This window comes from Dipodomys spectabilis, unplaced genomic scaffold (assembly GCF_019054845.1).
Source record: "Dipodomys spectabilis isolate Male_0828 unplaced genomic scaffold, ASM1905484v1 ptg000034l, whole genome shotgun sequence".
Classification (NCBI taxonomy): Eukaryota; Metazoa; Chordata; class Mammalia; order Rodentia; family Heteromyidae; genus Dipodomys; species Dipodomys spectabilis.
Genome location: NW_024870711.1, coordinates 2594223 through 2616929, shown reverse-complemented (window position 1 = coordinate 2616929; position 22707 = coordinate 2594223). Strand labels below are relative to the sequence as shown.

Below are 22707 nucleotides of genomic sequence, written 5' to 3'. Positions count from 1 at the left end.
GGGTAAAGACCTATGAATGAATCATGAAATTAATTGTAGTGGATGGCAACTAGCATTTTTCTAAGAAAAGAACTAGGGGGAAAAATCTGACTGTATTTCATATAAGAAGGAATTGTTGGGGCTGGGAAGGTGGCTTAGTGGGAGAGTGCTTGCCTTGCATGCATGAGGCCCTGGGTTCGATTCCTCAGCACCACATAAGCAAAAAAAGCCACAAGTGGCGCTGTGGCTCAAGTGGTAGAGTGCTAGACTTGAGCTGAAGAGCTGAGGGACAGCGCCCAGGCCCAGAGTTCAAGCCCCATGGCAAAAAAAAAAAAAAAAAGGAATTGTTGCCAGGTGCTGTTGACTCACATCTGTTAATCCTAGCTACTCAGAAGGCTGAGATCTGAGGATCACAGTTCAAAGCCAGCCCCACTAGGAAAGTCCATGAGACTCTTTTCTCCAATTAACCACCAGAAAATGAGAAGTACAGCTGTGGCTTCAAGTGGTAGAGTGCTAGCCTTGAACACGAAAAGCTCAGAGATAGAGCCCAGACTTTGAGTTCATGCTCCACAAATAATTTTTTTAAAAAGGTACTGTTTTGTGGAATGTTTAGGTGAGTTGTACATGTGCAAATTGTACTGGGAGTAATGCAGTATTTGTTCCTGTATGTTGTAAGTTCAAAACACTTGAGAAGTCCTGAGATAGAAGACAATTTATTCTTCCCCAAACATTTTTACCCATTGTTTGGTAAATGGATTGCTATTGCAATCTAGGACCTAGGACTTGGGACTGAATATGCTTAGCAAGTACTCTACTGCTTGATCCGCACTTCCCACCCAGGGCTACATACAAAATATGATTTGTCTTACATAAGATTCCACTTTGCTGGGCACTGATAGCTCACACCTATCATCTTAGTTACTCAGGAGGCTTAGATATAAAGATAGAGATTCAAGCTAGCCCTGCCAGACAAACTAAGAAACTCTTTTTTTTTTTTTGGGTCCGGTCTTGGGGCCTGAACTCTGGGCCTGGGCGCTGTCCCTCAGCTCTTCAGCTCAAGGCTAGCGCTCTACCACTTGAGTCACAGTGCCACTTCCGGCTTTTTTCTTTTTGTTTATGTGGTGCTGAGGAACTGAACCCAGGGCCTCATGCATGCAAGGCAAGCGCTCTACCACTGAGCCACCTTCCCAGCCCAACTAAGAAACTCTTATCTCTAGCACCTGTTGCTGCAAGCCATAGTTTTAAGAATCACCATTACAAGCCTGCAATTTGGAGTAGAACATAGGTCAAGATCCATCATAAGCTCCTGGGCTGGCGCGCAGGAAATAAGCCTTTTCAGTGCTGGTGTCAGTGAGGTTAGATGCGAAATGTTTTCTCTCTTCTGCTCCAGACATTACTCTTAGAAAAAGGCAGCTGAGTCAGAAACTAGCACTGGGAGAGCACAGAGAGCATCCAGAGGTACAAATCAGCGGTTAGAATGTCCTTCTGGGAGGCTGGGAATGTGGCTTAGCGGTAGGGTGCTTGCCTAGCATGCATGAAGCCCTGGGTTCGATTCCTCAGTACTACATAAACAGAAGAGCCAGAAGTGACACGGTGGCTCAAGTGATAGAGTGCTAACCTTGAGCAAAAGAAGCTCAGAGACAGTGCCCAGGCCCTGAATTCAAACCCCAGGACTTGCAAAAAAAAAAAAAAGAATGTCCAGCTGGTTATGGAAATCCAGCCCAGAGATGATGTTTCTCCCTGCCCAAGCAACTCAACCAAGTGACTCCAGGCACCAACTGTGGAGGACATGATTGTCGTGGAGGGTGAATACACCCATGTATCCACTGGCATATTAGTGGATGTACATACATATGTATACACATACACACATATATGCACAGGTGTATTTCACATTTGTTTATTTATTGCTGGTACTGGGGCTGGAATTCAGGGGCTAGGCCATGTTTCTTAGCTTTTTCCCTCATGGCTGTTCTCTATCACTTGAGACATAGTTCCACTCAGGCTTTTTTGTTTGTTTGTTTCTTTTCTGGTTAGTTGAAGAGTCTTAGGGAGTTTCCTGCCTACGCTGGTTTCAAAGCATAATATCAAGTCTCAGCCTCCTGAGTAGTTTGGATTACAGGCATGAGCCACTGCCTATGTCTAATGCTTAAAACTGTTTCTTTCTCTTCTGTCTTTGTAGACATGTTTTCCTTGGCTCAGAAATATATGTGTGTTACTGGCACTGGTGGCTCACGCCTTAAGCCTCAGGAGGTTGAGATCCGAGGATTATGGTTCAAAGCCAGGCCAGCCTGGGTAGGAAAGTCTGTGAGACTCTTATCTCCAATGAATCACTAGAAAACAGGAAGTGGCGCTGTGGGTCAAGAGGTTCAGGACAGTGCCCAGGCCGAGAGTTCCAGCCCCATGGCTGACAAAAGAAAAAACAGAAAAAAAGAAAAGAAAAGAAAAAAAATGTGTGTGAGCACATACATATGTAAAAACACTATATGAAGAGGCATATATATATGTATAATATACATATATATGTAATCCACACACGTATAGTGTCCCCCTGCTTTTCACTCTCTTTTTTGCAGTGCTGGAGAGGAAACCTAGGACCTTGCATGATACTGTAATAGCTCATTCTACTACTGTATTACACCCTTGGGATATTGTCTATATCTTTAAATATTATAGTTAAGAGAGCTCAGGAGGGCAGCTCACTCTGCTTAGAGAAGAATTTTGTAAAGTCTTCTAATTCTTTTTATAATATAATTTTATTGTTATTATTAAGGTGCTGTACAGAGGGGTTACTATTTCACGTCAGGTAATGAGTACATTCCTTTTTTGGACAATGTCACCCTTTCCTTCACTTCCCCCAGTTTTCCCCTCCTATCCATGCCCACAAGTTACATAGGTCATTTTCCACATAGTGTATACGAAATAGCATGATTGCATTTGTTCACTCTTCCTCTTTCTCTTTCTTTTTTTTTTTTTTGTTGGTCGTGGGGCTTGAACTCTGGGCCTGAGTGCTGTCTTTCAGCATTTCAGCTCAAGGCGAGCGATCTACCACTTGAGCTAGGTGCGTTTTCTGGTGCTTTATTGGAGATAAGAGTTTCACGGACTTTCCTACCTGGGCTGGCTTTGAACCGCGATCCTCAGATCTCAGCCTCCTGAGTAGCTAGGATTACAGGCGTGAGCCACTGGCGCCCGGCTCTCTTTCTGTATTCCTCCTTTGAGCCCCAAAAGAAAAAACAAACAAACCCCAATCAAAAACAAACAGCGCCACCACTACCATCAACAACAATGGCAACAGAGAAAACCACGTCGCCATTTCCTGGAGGTCCTCCAATTCTTGCCAGAGGCTGCCAACTTGTTATCACTCATTAATTTATGGGGGTGCAGACCTTAGAATGATACTGACAGACTAATGGCCCTTATCTATAGTGGCAACTGCATTTAATTAAGCACAACCCTTTTAAAGCTTAGGTCCGTGACATACTCAGCCAAAAATACGGTTAATTTTTAAAATAAAAACAAAGAACAGAAAAATGCCTTTTTGAAAAAATAATGATCAATCCATCAGTCTTCCGGAGCAGCGGCGATCACGGGGTGACCAGGGCGGGGGGACCTCCTTAGCCCACAGGTGAAGTCGCAGAGACGGACTACAACTCCCAGCATGCCACGCGCGCACGAGAGCCCACGTGACCATCCGGAAGCCCTGGCCGCTGCGCGGAGAGTGAGGTGGCGCCGGGGGCGGCGCGAGGGTAGCAGACAGCGAGCGGCGGCCGGGTGTGCCAGCCTCCTGCGGGTGTCGTCGCGTGCGTGAGTCCGGGCGCGAGGGTGTCCGAGCCCCAGTGGGTGTGGGAGCGGAGGGGCTGCCCGGGGATCCCGAGGGCAGTGCGCGCGGGCGCTGGTGGGTGTGGTCGCCCCCATCCCCGACTCCCACCCGGTCGGGGCTCCTCGGGCCGGGCGCTGTGCCGCGGGGCCCGGAGGGCGCGGCGGGCGCGGGGGGGGGGGGGCGCGGCGGGCGCCGGCGGCCGGGGTCCGGCGCGCGCAGCTGCGAGGGCTTTTGTGCCCAGGCCGACCCGCCCTCTGGTGGGGCGTGGGGGGGGGGGGGTTGGACTCTGAGCGGCCGGTGTGGGCTCGGGAACGTGGCCTTCGCAGGTGGGGTGTGGCTCTCTTTGCAAAGGATGCCCCGAGGTCAGAGGAGGGGAAGGCTCGGAGCGCCCAAGCTGGATTGCTTTTCTAGAGTGATCTCCATCCAGGGATTTGCTCCAGTTACTTGTGGTCTCATTCCCCCATTGTGTTTGTGTGCTGCGTGTGCGTTCTGTCTATTCCCGATTTCGACTTGGGATAATGGGAAGGTGACCGCTGCTGCTCTGACGTTTGCTTATCTTGTGGTCATAATGCTTATGGCAAGAATAGTTACTGGGCTGAGCCAAATCACACCTTTTTATTATTATTATTATTTTTTTTTATTTTTGGGGGACAGGGTTTTGCTGTAGCCCAAGCTGGCCAGCAGATCATGCTGAGTGCCAGGACTACAGGCATGGGCCACTACACTCTGGTCTTGTAACTGTTCTTTTTGTAAAAAGTAAGGTCAATTCAGTGTGTGGTTGGTCCCAGCTGTCAGGAGCAAGCATTTCTTGTTGTTCATTGTTTAAAGTTCTGACTGATCCCTGTTCATCAGTGATAATATGATGTCACTAAAGACCATAACTTATTAAAAGTGCTTAGTCGGGAAAAGAAAGTGTGTGTGTGTGGTGGGTCATAGGCCTGAACTCTGGGCCTAGGCACTGTTCCTCAGATCTTTAGATCTTCAGCTCAAGGCAAGCTCTTTACCACTTGAACCACAGCGTAACCTCTGGCTTTTTCTGCGTATGTGGTGCTGAGGAATCAAACCCAGGACCTCTTGCATGCAAGGTAAGCACTCTACCACCAAGCCACCTTCCCAGCCCAAAGAAGAGATTTTTATCTCCCCCTTCCCTTACTGGGGAGTGAACTTAGGACATCCAGCATTCTCTCCATGAGCTGCACTCCCAGCCCCAAAGATTTTTTTTTTTTTTGGGTCTGGTTGTGGGGCCTGAACTCTGGGACTGGACGCTGTCCCTCAGCTCTTCAGCTCTTCAGCTCAAGGCTAGTGCTCTACCACTTGAGCCACAGCACCACTTCCGGCTTTTTTCTTTTTTGCTTATGTGGTGCTGAGGAATGGAACCCAGGGCCTCATGCATGCAAGGCAAGCGCTCTATCGCTGAGCCACCTTCTCAGCCCCTAGCCCCAAAGATTTTTATCCTGAAAACTAGTTGTGTTTGGAATATACACAGAACTAGAAAAATAGAAATAATGTGGTTTTTGGAACCCTGAAATAAGATGCAATAGTTTATGGATAACCAGGTACTTAATATCTGTTATAAAGAGATAATTTGAGAAAAAAATCTCAAGAAAGTTTTATTTATTTTGAAACAGGGTCTTGTTAGCTAGTGCAGGTTGGCCTTGTGCTTGGAATTTTCCTGCCTCACCTTCCTAAGTTCTGGGATTACAGGTGTGTACCACATTGCTGGCAAGATTTGAATTTTGAATAGAAAGGATTTGTGTGGTTTAGTTAAATGGCTTCAAATTAGGCAATGTGGGCTATAATGGATACTCAGTATTGAGTGATGAGATACTAATTGCAATATTCACAGTACTATTAAAGTGATGAACTCAACTTTCTTTGAGTACAAAGTTATATATTTGGCAATACTGAGGTTTTAACTCGAGGTCTGATACTTGCGAAGCAGGCACTCTACCACTTGAACCACACCCCAAGACATTTTTGCATTATTTGTGTGTGTGTGTATGTGTGTGTGCCTGTGTGGGTGTGTGCCTGTGCTTGTGTGCGTGCACACGTGCTGGTCCTGGAGCTTGAACTCAGAGCCTGGGCACTGACCCTGAGCTTTGTTGCTCAAGCTGGCTCTCTACCACTTGAGCCACTGCTCCACTTCTGTGTATTTGCTGGTTAATGGAGATAAGAGTCTTATAGACTTTCCTGCCACGGCTGGCTTCAGTACTCAGATCTCACCTTCCTTAGTAGCTAGAATTGTGTTAGCCACCAGCTTATTTGATCTTTTTTCCCTGGAGTTGAACTTGGACCACAATTCTGCTGGGCCTTCGGTAGCTGGGATGTTATCATAGTTGCTCTTGATAACTTTATGTCTGTGCTGGTTTCAAACACTGATCCCAAATCTGCCTACTGAGAGTTGGCATTGCAGGTGTGAGCCACCATGCCTGGCTGAGTTCACATAATCTTTTTGCTTGGCAAATGTAAAAACTGAGTACTGGGGAGCAAAGAAATTGCCTGTCCATGGCCCTTCTCATTTGAGCAGGGAGCCACTGTGATAATAAGTATGCTTTTTCCCATCCTGGATGTATACTTGGGAGTTTAATGTGTGATCACTCTAATTACTGTGTTTTACTCAGTCTGGGTTATTGTCTGTCTTTGCTTTTCTACTTACCACAATATAACATTAGAATCTAGAGTCAGATCTGGGTTTGAATGCATATCCCTCTCTCAAGAGATTCTACTTAAAATGTTTTTTTTTTCTTCAGGTGGTACTAGAGTTTTTTAACTCAGGGCCTCAGACTCTTTGGGAGCACTCTGCTGTTTAAGCCACACCCATAGCCCTCAAAAGGCTTTACAGTGATCCCTCACTTATCAGAGGAGTTATGTTCCAGAGACCCCCATGATAGTTGCACGTCTGCCAAGTAGCTGTATTAGATAGTTGGCCCTTGCTACAAGGTTCACTTGTTGCTACTTGGTGGATTTTCACCTATTGTGAGATCTCTGGAATGTAACTCCTGCAATAGGTAAGGGATCAGTATTTACTTTTTAAAAAAAATCTGCGATACAATGAAGCTGAAAGTGAACTGTGATATGGCAAGGGACATCTGTACTATCTACCATATGTTTCTCACTCAGAAAACACATGGAGAATTGAATATTACAATGCATGTAAAATATCTAGTGCAGGTGCCTGGAACTTTGTCTTCTTTCAGTGTTGAGCCACTGGTCAGTGAAATCATTTATTCTCAAAATCTTTATTGGTTGTTCTGAGTTTCTCTGAAGTCCTCAGGATAGACCTATGGACTTAGACAGAGAAAGCCACTGTTTTTATGACGTTTGTAGAAACAGCAAGAGAAAGAGAGGTGTGGAGGTAGGGAACAGAAACAAGGAAACACATATTTTTGGTGGTATTGAGCTTTGAACTCAGAGTATTGAACTTGCCAGGCAAGTGCTGTACCACTTGAACCATGTTTCCAGCCCCATTTTACTTTATATATGTGTGTGTATGTATAAAAAAAAATTTTTTTTTTTGGTTGGCCATGGGGCCTGAACTCTGGGCCTGGGTGCTGTCCCTCAGCTCTTCAGCTCAAGGCGATCGCCCTACCACTTGATCCACAGTGCCACTTCTGCCTTTTTTCTGCTTATGTGGTGCTCAGGAATCGAACCTAGGGCCTCATGCATGTGAGGCAAGCACTCTAACCCTGAGCCAACTTCCCAGCCCCCAAACTTTTCTTTTGCCAGTCCTGGAGCTTGAACTCAGGCCTGGGCACTATCCTTGAGTGTTTTTTTTTTTGCTCAAGGCTAGCACTCTACCTTTTGAGCCACATACCACTTTTGTGTGATATTGAGGAATGGAACCCAGGGCTTCATGCATGCTAAGCAAGCACTCTACAAGCAAGCCACATTCCCAGCCTATAAAACTATTTTTAAAAATTGTTACTATAAAGGTGATGTACAGAGGGGTTATAGTTACATAAGTCAGGTAATGAGCACATTTTTCTCTCCCATCCCTTCCCACAAGTTCATAGTTCAACAATAGTGCATTTCTCCACATAGTGTCTAATGAGTACCACTGCATTTGTTTACCCATTCATTTTACTTTATTTTTGAGATGGAGTCTCACCATAGTGACTTGGCTGTACTTGAACTTCTGTATTCAAGAGATCTTCTCACTTCCCTAGGCTGGGACGAAAGGTGTGTCCTACCACACTGTGCTAAGGGAGACTAATTTTGATAGGGTAGTCAGGGCAGGCCATTCACGGTAGAAGGTTTTGAGTGATTGGCCAAGATAAGGGAGGAGCAAACCATAGTAAAGAACCATATTAGGGCTGGGAAGGTGGCTCAGTGGTAGAGCGCTTGCCTTGCATGCCTGAGGCCCTGGGTTCGATTCCTTAGCACCACATAAGCAAAAAGAAAAAAGCCGGAAGTGGTGCTGTGGCTCAAGTGGTAGAGTGCTAGCCTTGAGCTGAAGAGCTGAGGGACAGCGTCCAGGCCCAGAGTTCAAGCCCCACGACCGGACCCCCCCCAAAAAATCAAAGAACCATAGTAAAGAGCCCAGTGCTGGTGGCTCATGCCTGTAATCCTAGCTACTCAGGAGTCTGAGATCTGAGGATCATGGTTCAAAGCCAGCCCGGGCAGGAAAGTCCGTGAGACTCTTATCTCCAGTAAACCACTAGAAAACTGGAAGTGGCACGGTGGCTCAAAGTGGTAGAGCACTCGCCTTGAGCTGAAGGAGCTCAGGGACAGCGCCCAGGCCCAGAGTTCAAGCCCCATGACCAACCAAAAAAAAAAAAAAAAAGAAAAGAAATTACTGGGAGAAAAGCTTTTTCTTTGCAGTGTTGGGAGGGTGAAGGTGCTTGACAGCAAGATGAGGCAGGTGGACAAAGAGTGAAATGTGGCCTGGTGGAGGATTCAGAAGCCCCTGGCTGCCAAGTGTGGGGCTGGGAAAGGTGGGGGAGTTGGATCCCGGGAGAGCCTGAGTTAGCCATAAACCTGGGAGTAGCGGACAGGAAGTTAGTAGCAGGTAGCCAGCGGTGGTCAGGAGGCAGAGGTGCGGTGTAGGTAGAGGGGGCTGCAGAGGGAAAGGTGTTGGGAGCTGAGAGGAAACGCATGAATGTCTCTCAGCCTAAGGAAGCAGAACGGATGGGGACGTGCAGCAGGCGTGCTGTGCAGTGTTGCATGTCTTTTGAGGTTTGTGGGTTTAAATCTGGAGATGGTGTGATTTTCATTGGGCAGAAGCCAGCAGTTCTGCTTTGGGAGGAGGAGGAGCTGCCCTAGAGATCTTACACTCTCTGAGTAGGTAAAGAAAGAAACGAAGGGGCTGAGGATGTGGCTTCCTGGTAGAGTGCTAGCCTTGAGCAAAAGAAGCTCAGGGACAGCGCCCAGGTCCTGAGTTCAAGCTCCAGTACTGGAAAAAAAAAAAAAAAAAAAGAAGTCAAAGGCATGTGGCATAGATGGTGGGAAAATGAATTCAAGCCCCAGTACTGGCACACACACATAAAATAATAAGGTAATTGGAGGGCTGAGAGAATACTGGTCACAGGATACAAAATTTCATTTCATTTAGATAGAAGTAATTCATTCAAGAGACTCTACTTGGGATCAGTGCATTGAGCCAGGAGTAGTGGTGCATGCCTGCATTCCACCTACTCAGGAGGCTGGATGGTGAGTTTGAGTTTTGAAAACCTGTCCCAAGCTGGATGCAGGTGGCTCATGCCTGTAATCCTAGCTACTCAGGAGGCTGAGATCTGAGGATTGTGGTTTAAAGCCAGCCCAGGCAGGAAAGTTTATGAGACTCTTATCTCCAGTTAAGCACCAGAAAACTGAAAGTGGCACTGTGGCTCAAGTAGCAGAGTGCTTGCCTTGTGCTGAAGAGCTCAAGACAGGGCCCGGGCCCAGAGTTCAAGCCCCATGACTGACTCCTCCCCCTCCTCCCAAAAACCCAGCAAAAACAACAAAAACCATGTCCTAAAAAGGGGGGTAGGGGGAGGCGCCACTGGTTCACTTCTTTAACCCTAGATACCTAAGAGGCTGAGAATGAGAATCATAGTTGGAAGCCAGCCTGGGCAGGAAAGCTCATGAAACTCTTACCTCCAATTAACTATCAAAAAAGCCAGAAGTGGCGCTGTGGTTCAAGTGGTAGAGCACTTTCCTTGAGCAAAACAGCTCAGGGACATTGCCCTGAGTTTAAGCCCCAGGACAGGCACTCACGTACACACACACACACACACACACACACACACACACACACACACTACTGAGTGGGACACACACACACACACACACACACACACACACACACACACACACACTACTGAGTGGGAGAAAGACTAAAGACTCTGGGTTCAGTCCTCTGGGTTCAGTCCCCATTGCTGTAAACAAATAGGCCTCCCCTTACCCAGTACTGTATTTTGAAAATGGTTGAATAAATCTTAAATGTTTGCAGAGAAGAATCGTGTGTGTGATATAATTCACATTTTAATTACTTTGATGAAACAAACTTAATTGTAAATTTGTAATAGGTGGGCACTGGTGGCTCATGTCTGTAATCCTAGCTACTCAAGAGGCTGAGATATGAGAATCTTGGTTCAAAGCCAGCCTGGGCAGCAAACTCCATGAGACTCTGATCTCCAATTAACCACTAGAAAACCGGAAATGTCTCTGTAGCTCAAGTGGTAGAGTACTTGCCTTGAACTGAAGAACTGAGGGACAGTGCTCAGGCCCAGAGTTCAAGCCCCATGACACCTCACCTCCCCCCAATTTTTTGGGGTAACAAACTTATTTAATTGTGATTTTTATGGGACATGTCTTCAGCTAAGGCCCAAAGATCTGGACAAACTATCCATTTTTATGCCTAGATTCTATAAAGCATTACAGCCATATAGAAATATTTTGCTTGGGCTGGGTGCCTGTGGCTCATGCCTTAATCCTAGCTACTCAAGAGGCTGAGAGCTGAGGATAATGGTTTAAAGCCAACCCTGGGCAGGAAAGTCCATAAGACTCTTATCTCCAATAAACCACTAGAAAACGGGAAGTGGCACTGTGGCTCAAGTGGTAGAGTGCTTGCCTTGAGCTGAAGAGCTGAGGGACAGCGCCCAGGCCTAGAGTTCAAACCCCACAACTGACAAAAAAAAAAAAAAAAGAAAAAAAGAAATATGCTTGGGTGAGAAGAGTATGAGCTGAAAGCAATAGATGAAGGTATGGGAGCAGCTTGTCTGTTCAGATTCTTGGCCCTTTGGTGTGGGAATGGGGCTTGGTGACTTACACATGACCCACAAATGAACTAGATAGACCAGAGCGTTTTCTTACGGCCATTTCTTTTTTTTTTTTCTTTTTCTTTTTTTGTCAGTTGTGGGGCTTGAACTCTGGGCCTGGGCGCTGTCCCTCAGCTCTTCAGCTCAAGGTGAGCGCTCTACCACTTGAGTTACAGCGCCACTTGTGGTTTTCTAGTGGTTTATTGGAGATAAGAGTCTCATGATCTCTCTTGCCGGGACTGGCTTTGACGATCCTCAGATCTCAGCCTCCTGAGTAGCTAGGATTACAGGCATGAGCCACCAGCGCCCAGCTTTCTTATTACAGGCATGAGCCACCAGCGCCCAGCTTTCTTATGGCCATTTCTTGTGGAGATGTAGGGAAAGGTTACAGTGATGTTTTAGATGTTAGCATTTGCTTGAGGAAAAGCATTCTATTTTCTAAAACCCACTTTTGGAAAGAGAAATTCTAGTTGCTATAGCTAGCCTTTGCGGGAGGATGGACAGCAGAAGTCATTGATCTGCCAGTATTAATCCCCAAAAGAGTAGAATATAGGTAACTTTTTTTTTCCCTCTTCGGTCACAGGCTCGAACTCAGAGTTAGAGCTTTACCACTTGAGCCATTTCTCCACTTCTGGCATTTTGTGGAGATAGGTTAATTGGAGATAAGACTCTCATAGACTTCCCTGCCCAGGCTGGCTTCAAGCCACAATCCTTAGAATTCAGCCTCTTGAGTAGTTAGGTTTACAGGTGTGGGCTACAGGCGCCTGGCCTGTAAATATATTTTCTGTCTGTTAAGTCTAGAAGTTACAAGAATAAGAGCTACTTGCTTGCAGATTTAGTGCTAAAAAAACAGAAATTACAAAACAAGAGCTAAAAATTTAGTGCTGCTACTAAATTTACCTCTACTGTAGAAGTTAAATAAAAAACCCAGGGGCTGGGAAGGTGGCTCAGTGGTAGAGCGCTTGCCTTGAATGCTCAAGGCCCTGGGTTCGATTCCTCAGCCCCACATAAGCAAAAAGAAAAAAGCCGGAAGTGGCGCTGTGGCTCAAGTGGTAGAGTGCTAGCCTTGAGCTGAAGAGCTGAGGGACAGCACCCAGGCCCAGAGTTCAGGCCCCACGACCGGACCAAAAAAAAACAAAAAACCCAAGTGGAATAACCTGGTGAGTTACCCATTCTCTAGAAATTGTAGCTCTTTGAGTTGAATACAATTGCCTCAGAACACTGTGCTGAGTACTTCACAGGTATATGACATGAAGCTTAATAATTCCAGGAAAAATAGCAATTCCCGCTGGGTGCCAGTACCACAATCTCCTGTCATCTCAGCGATGCGAGAGGCTTAGATTGGGAGGATTATACCTCCAGGCCAGTCTGGACCAAAAATGTATAAGACTGCAGCTCAACAGAAAAATCTAGATGATGTGGGTCACACCTGTCAGTGCAGCTACAGTGAGAAAAATATATGTCTGGGAAGTATAAATAGGAGGATTACAACCTGGCCAAAAAACAAGAACAAAAGGAGTTGGAGTTGTGGTTCAGGTGGTAGAATGCTTGCCTAGCAAGCACACAAACCCCAGTATTGCCAAATAATAAAGAGAACAGTAGCATAATAAATGTGTATAAAATATATGTATTTTTTTTTTTTTTTTGGTCAGTTGTGGGGTTGAACTCTAGGCTTGGGCGCTGTCCCTGCGCTCTTCAGCCCAAGGCCAGCCCTCTACCACTTGAGCCACAGTGCCACTTCCAGTTTTCTAGTGGTTTATTGGAAATAAGAGTGTCATGGACTTCCCTGATCAAATCCAGGCTGGCTTTGAAATGTGATCCTCAGATCTCAGTCTCCTGAATAGTTAGGATTACAGGTGTGGGTGAGCCACTGGTGCCCAGCTAAATATGTAATATTTTATAAATATATTGAAAGATTAAAAATTGACCATTACCATTACTAACTTGCTAACTGCTGATTCTGCTTCTGTAAACTTGCTTACGCTAGCATTGACCCTTCCCTTCCCAAAAATGAGTTAAGAAGTTTCAGAGACCAGATGCCGGCCCCAGGACAAGGTCAGTGGTCGTAGACAAAAAAAAAAAAAACAGACAGTACGTGTTCCTCAGTTCCCATTTAGAAATTCCCCAGACAGGACCTTGAGATAACGACCACCTGGCAAGACCACAAGCTAAGCCAAATGTCAACCAATCATAGGCCTGTAACCATGTAAACCCCCCTTAGACCAACCATGGGCCAGTCATTTTACAAAGAGTGTTACAAAATTTCCCGCGTGGCAAAGTGATTGTTGGTGTATATGGTGACCTTTAATTGGACCAATCATGGGATGCTTTGTGTTATGCGTTAATCTTGTGGTTTTTGCCTTTAAAAAGGCTTGTAACTGCTGCTCCGGGCTCCCTGTCTGCTCAGGACAGAGTCCGTTTGCGCAAACGTCAAATAAACTCCTCTTGCTTATTGCATCTCCCGGCCTGGAGTCTGAGTTTTCTGGGGCGCCCTCCTGTTGACGAAAGCATCCTAGGAAACTAGGGTCTTTCAATATATTTATATGATAAATGTAGCAAATACATGTTCATATTATAAATTTAATATAGAATATCTAAATATCTAAATATATATATAAAATAACATTAACAAATACTATATAAATAAAATATCTAGGGGCTGGGAAGGAGGCTCAGTGGGAGAGTGCTTGTCTTCCATGCATGAGGCCCTGGGTTCGATTCCTCAGCACCACATAAGCAGAAAAAGCCGGAAGTGGTGCTGTGGCTCCAGTGGTAGAGCGCTACCCTGGAGCTGAAGAGCTGAGGGACAGCGCCCAGGGCTAGAGTTCAGGCAGGCCCCATGACTGACAAAAAAAAAAAAAAGAAAAAAAAATCTATACCAATGTAGATGTATACAATTTGGTTTTTTTTTGGGTCTGGTCGTGGGGCCTGAACTCTGGGCCTGGGTGCTGTCCCTCAGCTCTTCAGCTCAAGGCTAGCGCTCTACCACTTGAGCCACAGCACCACTTCCGGCTTTTTTCTTTTTGCTTATGTGGTGCTGAGGAATCAAACCCAGGGCCTTGAGCATGCAAGGCAAGCGCTCTACCACTGAGCCACCTTCCCAGCCCCGATGTATACAATTTGTATTATAAATATAAATACAAATCTTAACTGGGATTACACTGCCTTAGGAATGACAGTTGTGTCATTAGGGGCTCTGAAGTTACATTAATAGCTTTCAGTGGCTACTGAGATTTTTTTTTTTTTTGGGGGGGGGTCTGGTCGTGGGGCCTGGGCCTGGGCGCTGTCCCTCAGCTCTTCAGCTCAAGGCTAGCGCTCTACCACTTGAGCCACAGCACCACTTCCGGCTTTTTTCTTTCTTCCGGCTTTTTTCTTTTTGCTTATGTGGTGCTGAGGAATCGAACCCAGGGCCTCAGGTATGCAAGGCAAGCGCTCTACCACTGAGCCACCTTCCCAGCCCCCCCCTGGCTTTTTTCTTTTTGCTTATGTGGTGCTGAGGAATTGAACCCAGGGCCTCATGCATGCAAGGCAAGTGCTCGACCACTGAGCCACCTTCCCAGCCCTACTGGGATATTTTGCGACCCTATGGACTTAGTTTTTAAATAATACTTTTCTTAAGCTACAGAGATGGGGAAGAAGAGGCCTGATAGGTACGTTGGGAAAATAGTTTCAAGCAGTCACCTGCTGCTGGCAGGTCGCCATTTGAAATGAATACTCTTATGCCACTTGGCCCTATGTAATTATGATAATTAGAAAGAACACTCTGTGAATGGTGGGCATCACAGGAGGCCTTCCAGTCTGCTGCAAGCGGGCCCTGGGAGCGTGGGAGTTTTTGCCAAGTCTCAATCACAGACACACTGTGCTTTCCCAAGCCCACTTTCTTTAGTGTGTTCAACACAGACTGAGCAGATGTCCAGCATTTTTCTAGCAAAATCTGTGATGCTGGCTGTAGTTACAAAAGTCACATTTCTTTCCAGTGTTTCTGAAATCATAGGCGCTTGCCGTTTAGTATTTGCTCAGTCAGTGTATTGCTGAATGCATAATCTATTGTGGTAGTTGAAAGTGGTAAGAATTAGCTTTTCCTCCTTTGTGTGCAATGCATGTGTGAGTGTGCAGGTTCTGGGGCTTGAACTCAAGGCCTGGATGCTGACCCTGAGCTTCTTTTTGCTCAAGGCTACTGCGCTATCACTTGAGCTTCACTTCTAGCTTTTTTATTTTTAGTGGTTTATTGGAGATAAGCTTCTCACTGACTCTCTGCCCAGGCTGGCCTTGAACCTTGATCCTCAGATCTCAGCCTCCTTAGTAGCTAAGATTAGAATTGTGAGCCACTGGTACCCATTTTACTTTTATTATTTTGTGCCAGTACTGGGGTTTGAACTCAGGGTTTCAAATCAAGTCTGGTGTTCTACCACTTGAGCCGCACTTCCACTCTAACTAATTGTAGATAAGAGTCTCAGGAACTTTTCTGCTTGCCTTCAGATTTTTTTTTTTTTTTGGTCAGTTATAAGGCTTGAACTCAGGGCCTAGGTGCTGTCCTTGAGCTCTTTTGCTCGAAGAGTTCTCTACTACATTGAGCCACAGTGCCACTTCTGGTTTTCTGTTGGTTAATTAGAAACAAGAGTCTCATGGACTTTTCTGCCTGGGCTAGCTTTGAACCATGATCCTCAGATCTCAGCCTCCTGATTAGCTAGGATTTATAGATATGAACTACCAGTGTCTTTTGACCTTGCTTTTTAAAATTTAATAAGTTATGTCTTTTGAGTACAAGGCCCTGACTTTAAAAGAATAAAAAAGTGATTTTTCTGTTTATGTGGGGATTCTTTTTTTTTTTTTTTTTGAGGTCCGGTAGTGGGGCCTGAACTCTGGGCTTGGGTGCTGTCCCTCAGCTCTTCAGCTCAAGGCTAGCGCTCTACCACTTGAGCCACAGTGCCACTTCCGGCTTTTTTCTTTTTGCTTATGTGGTGCTGAGGAATCGAACCCAGGGCCTCAGGCATGCAAGGCAAGCGCTCTACCACTGAGCCACCTTCCCAACCCCTATGTGGGGATTCTTTTTTTTTTTTTTTTTTGTCGGTCGTGGGGCTTGAACTCTGGGCCTGGGCGCTGTCCCTCAGCTCTTCAGCTCAAGGCGAGCGCTCTACCACTTGAGCTACAGCACCACTTCCGGTTTTCTGGTGCTTTATTCGAGATAGGAGTCTCACGGTCTCTCCTGCCCGGGCTGGCTTTGAACCGAGATCCTCAGATCTCAGCCTCCTGAGTAGCTAGGATTACAGGCGTGAGCCACCAGCGCCCGGCCATTTGGGGATTCTTTCAGTTGAGGATTTTTTTTTTTTGGTCAAGGTTTCTCATTTTTTTTTCTCCAGAATTAGTTAGCTTATAGAACAGAATTATCAATCCAGTTTTCTGGTGCCAACTGCCCAATGAGATTTTTGTCCTTCAAAGTCCTAATATTTGTTAACTGGTCATAAATCTGATTTGATTCAGGTCTTATGGAATCAATGTTGGATCATTTAGATCTTTTTTTTCCATTGGTCTTAGATAATGTTAATAATGTGTTTTATCTTTGTAGGAAGAAGAAATGATGTAATACATTCATTACCCCACTTCCAGTGAGCCTGAGAAGAGGGCAGGAGGACATGGCCTGGCCACGGGCTCTCCAGAGAGGGGCTTTGCTTACCCGGTTCAGCCACCACCATGTTGTTGTGTTCCTGCTCACTTTCTTCAGGTAGCGCTTGGCTATAGCTCTTCTCGACTCATTTTGTGTTGGCATGGAGGTTACTATATGCAGTAACCGCCATACAGTGTCTAGGGCACAATTTGGCATAAACTTCCAGTGAAATAAGTTATTCCTTCTTTGTACTGTGTGTGTGTGTGTATGTGTGTGTGTGCGTGTGTGCATGTGTGCATGCTGAGGCTTAAACTCAGGTCTAAGCACTGTCCCTGAACTTTCTTGCTCAAGGATAGCATTCTACCAGTTGAGCCACAGCTTTACATCCAGCTTTTTCGGTTAATTGAAGATAAGAGTCTCAAAAACTTTCATGCTCAGGCTATCTTTGAACCTTGATCCTCAGATCTCAGCCTCCTGAGTAGCTAGGATTACAGTTGTGAGCCACTGATGCCTGGCAATGTTTCCTTTTTTAAATTTTTATTTTTATGTTATTTTTTTTGTTGGTCTTGGGACCTGAACTCTGGGCCTGGGCGCTGTCCCTCAGCTCTTCAGCTCAAGGCTAGTGCCCTGCCACTTGAGCCATAACACTACTTCTTGCTTTTTCTGCTTGTTGGCGCTGAGGAATGGAAGGAACCCAGGGCCTCGTGCATGTGAGGCAAGCACTCTACCATTGAGCCACCTTCCCAGCCACCTCCTCCCCCTTTTTTTTTGTCAGTCGTGAGGCTTGAACTCTGGGCCTGGGCGCTGTCCCTGCACTCTATTGCTTAAGCCACAGCGGCACTTCTGGTTTTCTAGTGGTTTATTGGAGATAAGAGTCTCGCAGGCTTTCCTGCTTGGGATGGCTTTGAACCATGATCCTCAGATTTCAGCCTCTTGAGTAGCTAGGATTATAGGTGTGAGTCACCAGCACCTGCCCCCCCCCCCCCCTTTGTTTTTAGAATAAAGAATTCTAAAATTGAATAAAGAAAATGGGCATGTATGTATGACTCACTGAGTGTTATGTTGTTTGTTCCTAATTCTGCTACATTTCTTCTTTCTGTTTGATAGTTATTCATTGCTCCATGCTTCAAGAAAAACATTTAGCAATGTCAAGGTCAGTGTCTCCAAGCAGTGGACCCCAAGTGCTTATAACACATCAGTTGAACTACCTGTAGAGGTAAGCAGAGCAAACTGCTCAGATGGATTGAAGGGGTCTGGTGCTAACCCTAAGTCTTTCTTTTTGCCAGTATTGGGGCTTGATCTTGGCGCCTGTGTACTGGAGATTCATAGATATCTGCCCTTGTCCTAACTTGAAAGAGAGCCTTTTCTTTTTGTGCCAGTCCTGGGGCTGAAACTCAGGGCCTGAGCACTGTCCCTGAACTTTTCTGCTCAAGTTCTCTACCACTTTGAGCCACAGTACCATTTCTGGCTTTTTGATAGTTAATTGGGCACAAGAATCTCATGGACTTTCCTGCCTAGGCTGACTTTGAACTGTAATCCTCAGATCTCAGCCTTCCAAGTAGCTAGGATTACAGGTGTGAGCCACCAACACCTGGCTTAGCTTTATTTTATTTCTTTTGTTGGTTGTGGGGCTTGAACTCAGGGCCTAGGCACTGTCCCTGAACCTCTTTGTGCTCAGGGCTAGTGCTCTACCACTTGAGCCACAGCGCCACTTCTGATTTTTGAGTGGTTAATTAGAGATAAAAGCCTCATGGGGCTTTTCTTTTTTTTTTTTGTCGGTCGTGGGGGCTTGAACTCTGGGCCTGGGCGCTGTCCCTCAGCTCTTCAGCTCAAGGCGAGTGCTCTACCACTTGAGCTACAGCACCACTTCCGGTTTTCTGGTGGTTTATTGGAGATAGGAGTCTCACGGTCTCTCCTGCCCGGGCTGGCTTTGAACCGCGATCCTCAGATCTCAGCCTCCTGAGTAGCTAGGATTACAGGCGTGAGCCACCAGCGCCTGGCTCTCATGGGGCTTTTCTGCTCAGGCCGGTTTGAACTATGATCTTCAGATATTAGCTTCCTGACATTCTTTTTTTTTTTGCCAGTCATGGGGCCTGAACTCTGGGCCTGGGCCTGGACGCTGTCCTTCACCTCTTGGGCTCAAGGCTAGTGCTGTACCAGTTGAGCCATAGCACCACTTTTGGCTTTTTCTGCTTATGTGGTGCTGAGGAATCGAACCCAGGGCTTCATGTATGCAAGGCAAGCACTCTACCACTGAGCCACCTTCCCAGCCCCAGATTCCTGAATACCTAGGATTACAGATGTAAGCCATTGGTACCTGGCTGGCTTAGCTTTTTTTTTTGTCAGTGTTCTACCACTTGAACCACATTGTCACTTCTGGTTTTCTGGTGGTTAATTGGAGATAAGAGTCTCACAGACTTTCCTGTCGAGGCTGGCTTTGAACCAGTCCTCAGATCTCAGTTTCCTGAATAGCTAGGATTACAGGCATGAGCCGCTGGTGCCCAGCTGGCTTAGTTTTTTAAAAATTAAAAATAATGGGCTGGGAGGTTGGCTCAGTGGTAGAGCGCTTGCCTTGCATGTATGAGGCCCTGGGTTCTATTCCTCAGCACCACATAAGCAGGAAAAAAAAACCCGGAAGTGGCGCTGTGGCTCAAGTGGTAGAGCGCTAGCCTTGAGCTGAAGAGCTGAGGGACAGCACCGAGGCCCAGAGTTCAGGCCCCACCATCGGACCCCCCCCCAAAAAAAAGTAAAAGTAAGTGATTAGAGGGGTTTCCTTGTGGTATTTCCATACATTCTTGTAATTTACTTTGATCTAATCCACATTATCTGTATCCTTCTTTCTTTTTTTTTTGGGTCCGGTCGTGGGGCCTGAACTCTGGGCCTGGGCGCTGTCCCTCAACTCTTCAGCTCAAGGCTAGTGCTCTAACACTTGAGCCACAGCGCCACTTCCGCTTTTTTCTTTTTTGCTTATGTGGTGCTGAGGAATTGAACCCAGGGCCTCATGCATGCAAGGCAAGCGCTCTACCACTGAGCCACCTTCCCAGCCCTGTATCCTTCTTTCTTAAGCTCCTCTCTCTTAGGTTCTTTCTTGAGTTATTTACCTGCTGAGGACTTGGAGGTGGCACACTGTGTCCCTTGGCTGAGAGCCAGGCTGTTCAGGCCATTCCATTGATTTTAAAGACTGCTCTGATTCACCCGTCGCATCTGCCACCTTGTTATTTCTCCTTGTTTGGAAATCACACAGTTTTGGCCAGGCTTTTTTTTTTTTAAATTGATTTTTACAAGTACTGTGTATATATCTTTCCTTTTTATCTTTATCCACCTGTCTAAATTTTATCTTTTCCTTTGGAACAAGATAAAATGCCACTTTTCAGTCAAGCCTTTTTTTCTTTCTTTTCAGTTTCTATTGATTTTCCCTTTCTCCCAACTCCTACACCATAGGTACTGCAAAGCTTAGTGTCTCAGCATGTGAATTTTCTGATGGTCTCATGGTTCCATCTTGAAGTCAGGGAGTATGCATCCTGGTGCCTGATGTTCATTATGGACTGAGCTCATTCTTGGATGCTGCGTGCTGTCCTTTATGATGCCCTCTCCTCAATATGGAAATCTACCCCACTGCATTCTTGGGACATTTCTTGATTTCTGCTTATGTAGAACTAGAGATCTCCCATTTATATTGTCAGCTTGCTTGCTTGCTTTCATTCTTTTCTTTTCTTTCTTCGTTCCTTCTTTTTGCCAGTCTTGGGGCTTGAACTCATGGCCTGGGTGCTATCCCTGAGCCTCTTTGTACTTACGGCTAGCACTCTACCACTTGAGCCTTTTTCTACCACTTTGGCTTTTTCTGAGTAGTTTATTGGTGATAAGAGCCTCAAGGACTTTCCTGCCTGGGCTGGCTTCAAACTGTTATCTTCAGGATTACAGGCATGAGCCCCTGCCGCCCAGCCATGCTTGCTTTCTTTTTCTTTCTTTTCTTTTCTTTTCATCAGTCATGGGGCTTGAACTCTGGGCCTGGGCGCTGGCCCCAAGTCCTTCAGCTCAAGCCTAGCACCCTACCACTTCAGCCACAGTCTGGTTTTCTGGTGGTTTATTGGAGATAAGAGTCTCACAGACTTTCCTGCCCCAGTTGGCTTTGAACCTGATCCTCAGATCTCAGCTTGCTGAGTAGCTAGGATTACAGACATGAGTCTGTAATAAAGTCACCTGACTTTATTTATTTTTTAAATAAACAGCATTGTATGATCCCTTTTACTTGAAATACCCAGAGTTGGTAAATCCATAGAAACAACAAAATGGTTTTTGGGGGATGAGACAATGAGGAGTTAGTGGCTCGTGCTTGTAGTCCTAGCTACTCAGGAGGCTGAGATCTGAGGACCACAGTTTGAAGATAGCCTGGGCAGAAGTCTTCTAAACTTTACTTCTAATTAATCAGCAAAAAGATGGTGTCATGGCTCAGGTGGTAAGTGCCAGCCAAAAGTGAAGAAGCTCTCTGACCCAGTCCCAGCACACACAAAATATCAGTTTTTTTTTTTTGTTGTTGTTGTTGTTGGTTGTGGGGCCTTAACTCTGCGCTTGGGCGCTGTCCCTCAGCTCTTCAACTCAAGGCTAGCGCTCTACCACTTGAGCCACAGCACCATTTCCAGCTTTTTCTGCTTATGTGGTGCTGAGGAATGGAACCTAGGGCCTCATACACATGAGGCAAGCGCTCTACCACTGAGCCACCTTCCCAGCCCGAGAATCACAATTTTTAAAATTTTTTTTGTCTGGTCGTGGGGCCTGAACTCTGGGCCTGGGCGCTGTCCCTCAGCTCTTCAGCTCAAGGCTAGCGCTCTACCACTTTGAGCCGTAGTGCCATTTCTTCCTTTTTCTGCTTATGAGGTGCTGAGGAATCGAACCCAGGGCCTCAGGCATGCAAGGCAAGCGCTCTACCACTGAGCCACCTTCCCAGCCTAGAATCACAATTTTTGAAGGTGAATTCAACTTTAGAAGTGATGTGCCTTAACCTTCTTGCTGGCATGTTGTCATTGCTTCTAGGGAAAAGAAATCTGCTGCTTTCTGAGGTGGACAGTTTTTGGATTTTCTTCTGTTGCCAATCCGGGGCCTTGAACTCAGGGCCTGTGTGCTGTCACTGAGCTTTTATGCTCAAGGGTAGTGTTCTGTCACTTGAACCACAGCCCTACTTTGGCTTTTTGGTGGTAATTAGAGATGAGTCTCTGTCTTTCTGCTGGGGCTGGCTTTGAAATGTGATCCCCAGATCTCAGGCTCCTTAGTAGCAGCATTACAGATGTGAGCCACTAGCACCTGGATTAGTTGGTATTAGTTTTGCTCTTTGAAGAAAACTCTTGTTCCCTAAATGTCTCTTGTTTAAACAGTACATCCCTGGCTTCCTCACCTGCAGTTTAGTGACCTTGAGGACTTAATGTGGCATTTGAATAGACAACAGTGTGAATTTGACTTAGGCACTAAATTTTAGGTGACTGGATTAGAGCTACCCCATGATTGATGGCTCTGGAGGACTCAGTGCTCAGCATGGAGTGCTCAGCATGGAGTGCTCTGGGTTATAGTTTATGTCAGCCCAAGGACATAAATTAAAATCAGCAAATGGAAGGGCGCATGGTGTGAAGTCTACAGAAGTTTCCCAAGCCCATCCCAGCCCCTTGCTGTGACCACACACACAGTGTTAAACCTCATTGTCGGTATGAAGGGTAAGCTGCCATTTGCAGCTGGTGCTAAGTTTCCTCAGGAGATCCAAATGGGCCTTGGTGAGGGGAGTGCTGTCTGCTGTCTCCACTGACTCTGCAGAGCTCTCCTGGGGTAACCTCCCCACATCACTAGCGCTTATGAAAGGGGTGGTGACTTCTGCATATTAATTGGGGGTGGAGGTTGGATCCTGGGTTTTGCACTGAGCTATACCTCCAGCTTTAGATGTTTATCTGTGTACTTTCTCAAATCCCTGTTTAAGTAGGTTTCATTTTTTTTCCCTTTAGAATCACAAATTTTCTAGTTCTTTTGGTAGTTGTATAGATATTAAGTTCCAAACTACCCTGAAGAGCTCTGTATTTCTTTGC

General features: G+C 46.0%; 1 protein-coding gene across 2 annotated transcripts in view; it reads left to right on the top strand.

Annotated features, from left to right (window-relative positions):
• Positions 1-3691: 3691 nt before the first annotated feature.
• Positions 3692-22707, top strand: part of Slc37a3 (solute carrier family 37 member 3) — a 56081-nt gene continuing 37065 nt past the window's right edge. Inside the window, exons 1-3 of one of the 2 annotated variants that reach the window (XM_042677152.1) lie at positions 3692-3779; positions 16604-16759; positions 17750-17858. In XM_042677152.1, the coding sequence (XP_042533086.1) occupies positions 16671-16759; positions 17750-17858 (198 nt within the window). In that variant the 5' untranslated portion in view covers positions 3692-3779; positions 16604-16670. Of the gene's footprint in view, positions 3784-16603; positions 16760-17749; positions 17859-22707 lie in introns of both variants that reach the window. The other variant, XM_042677151.1, reaches the window with a different exon arrangement.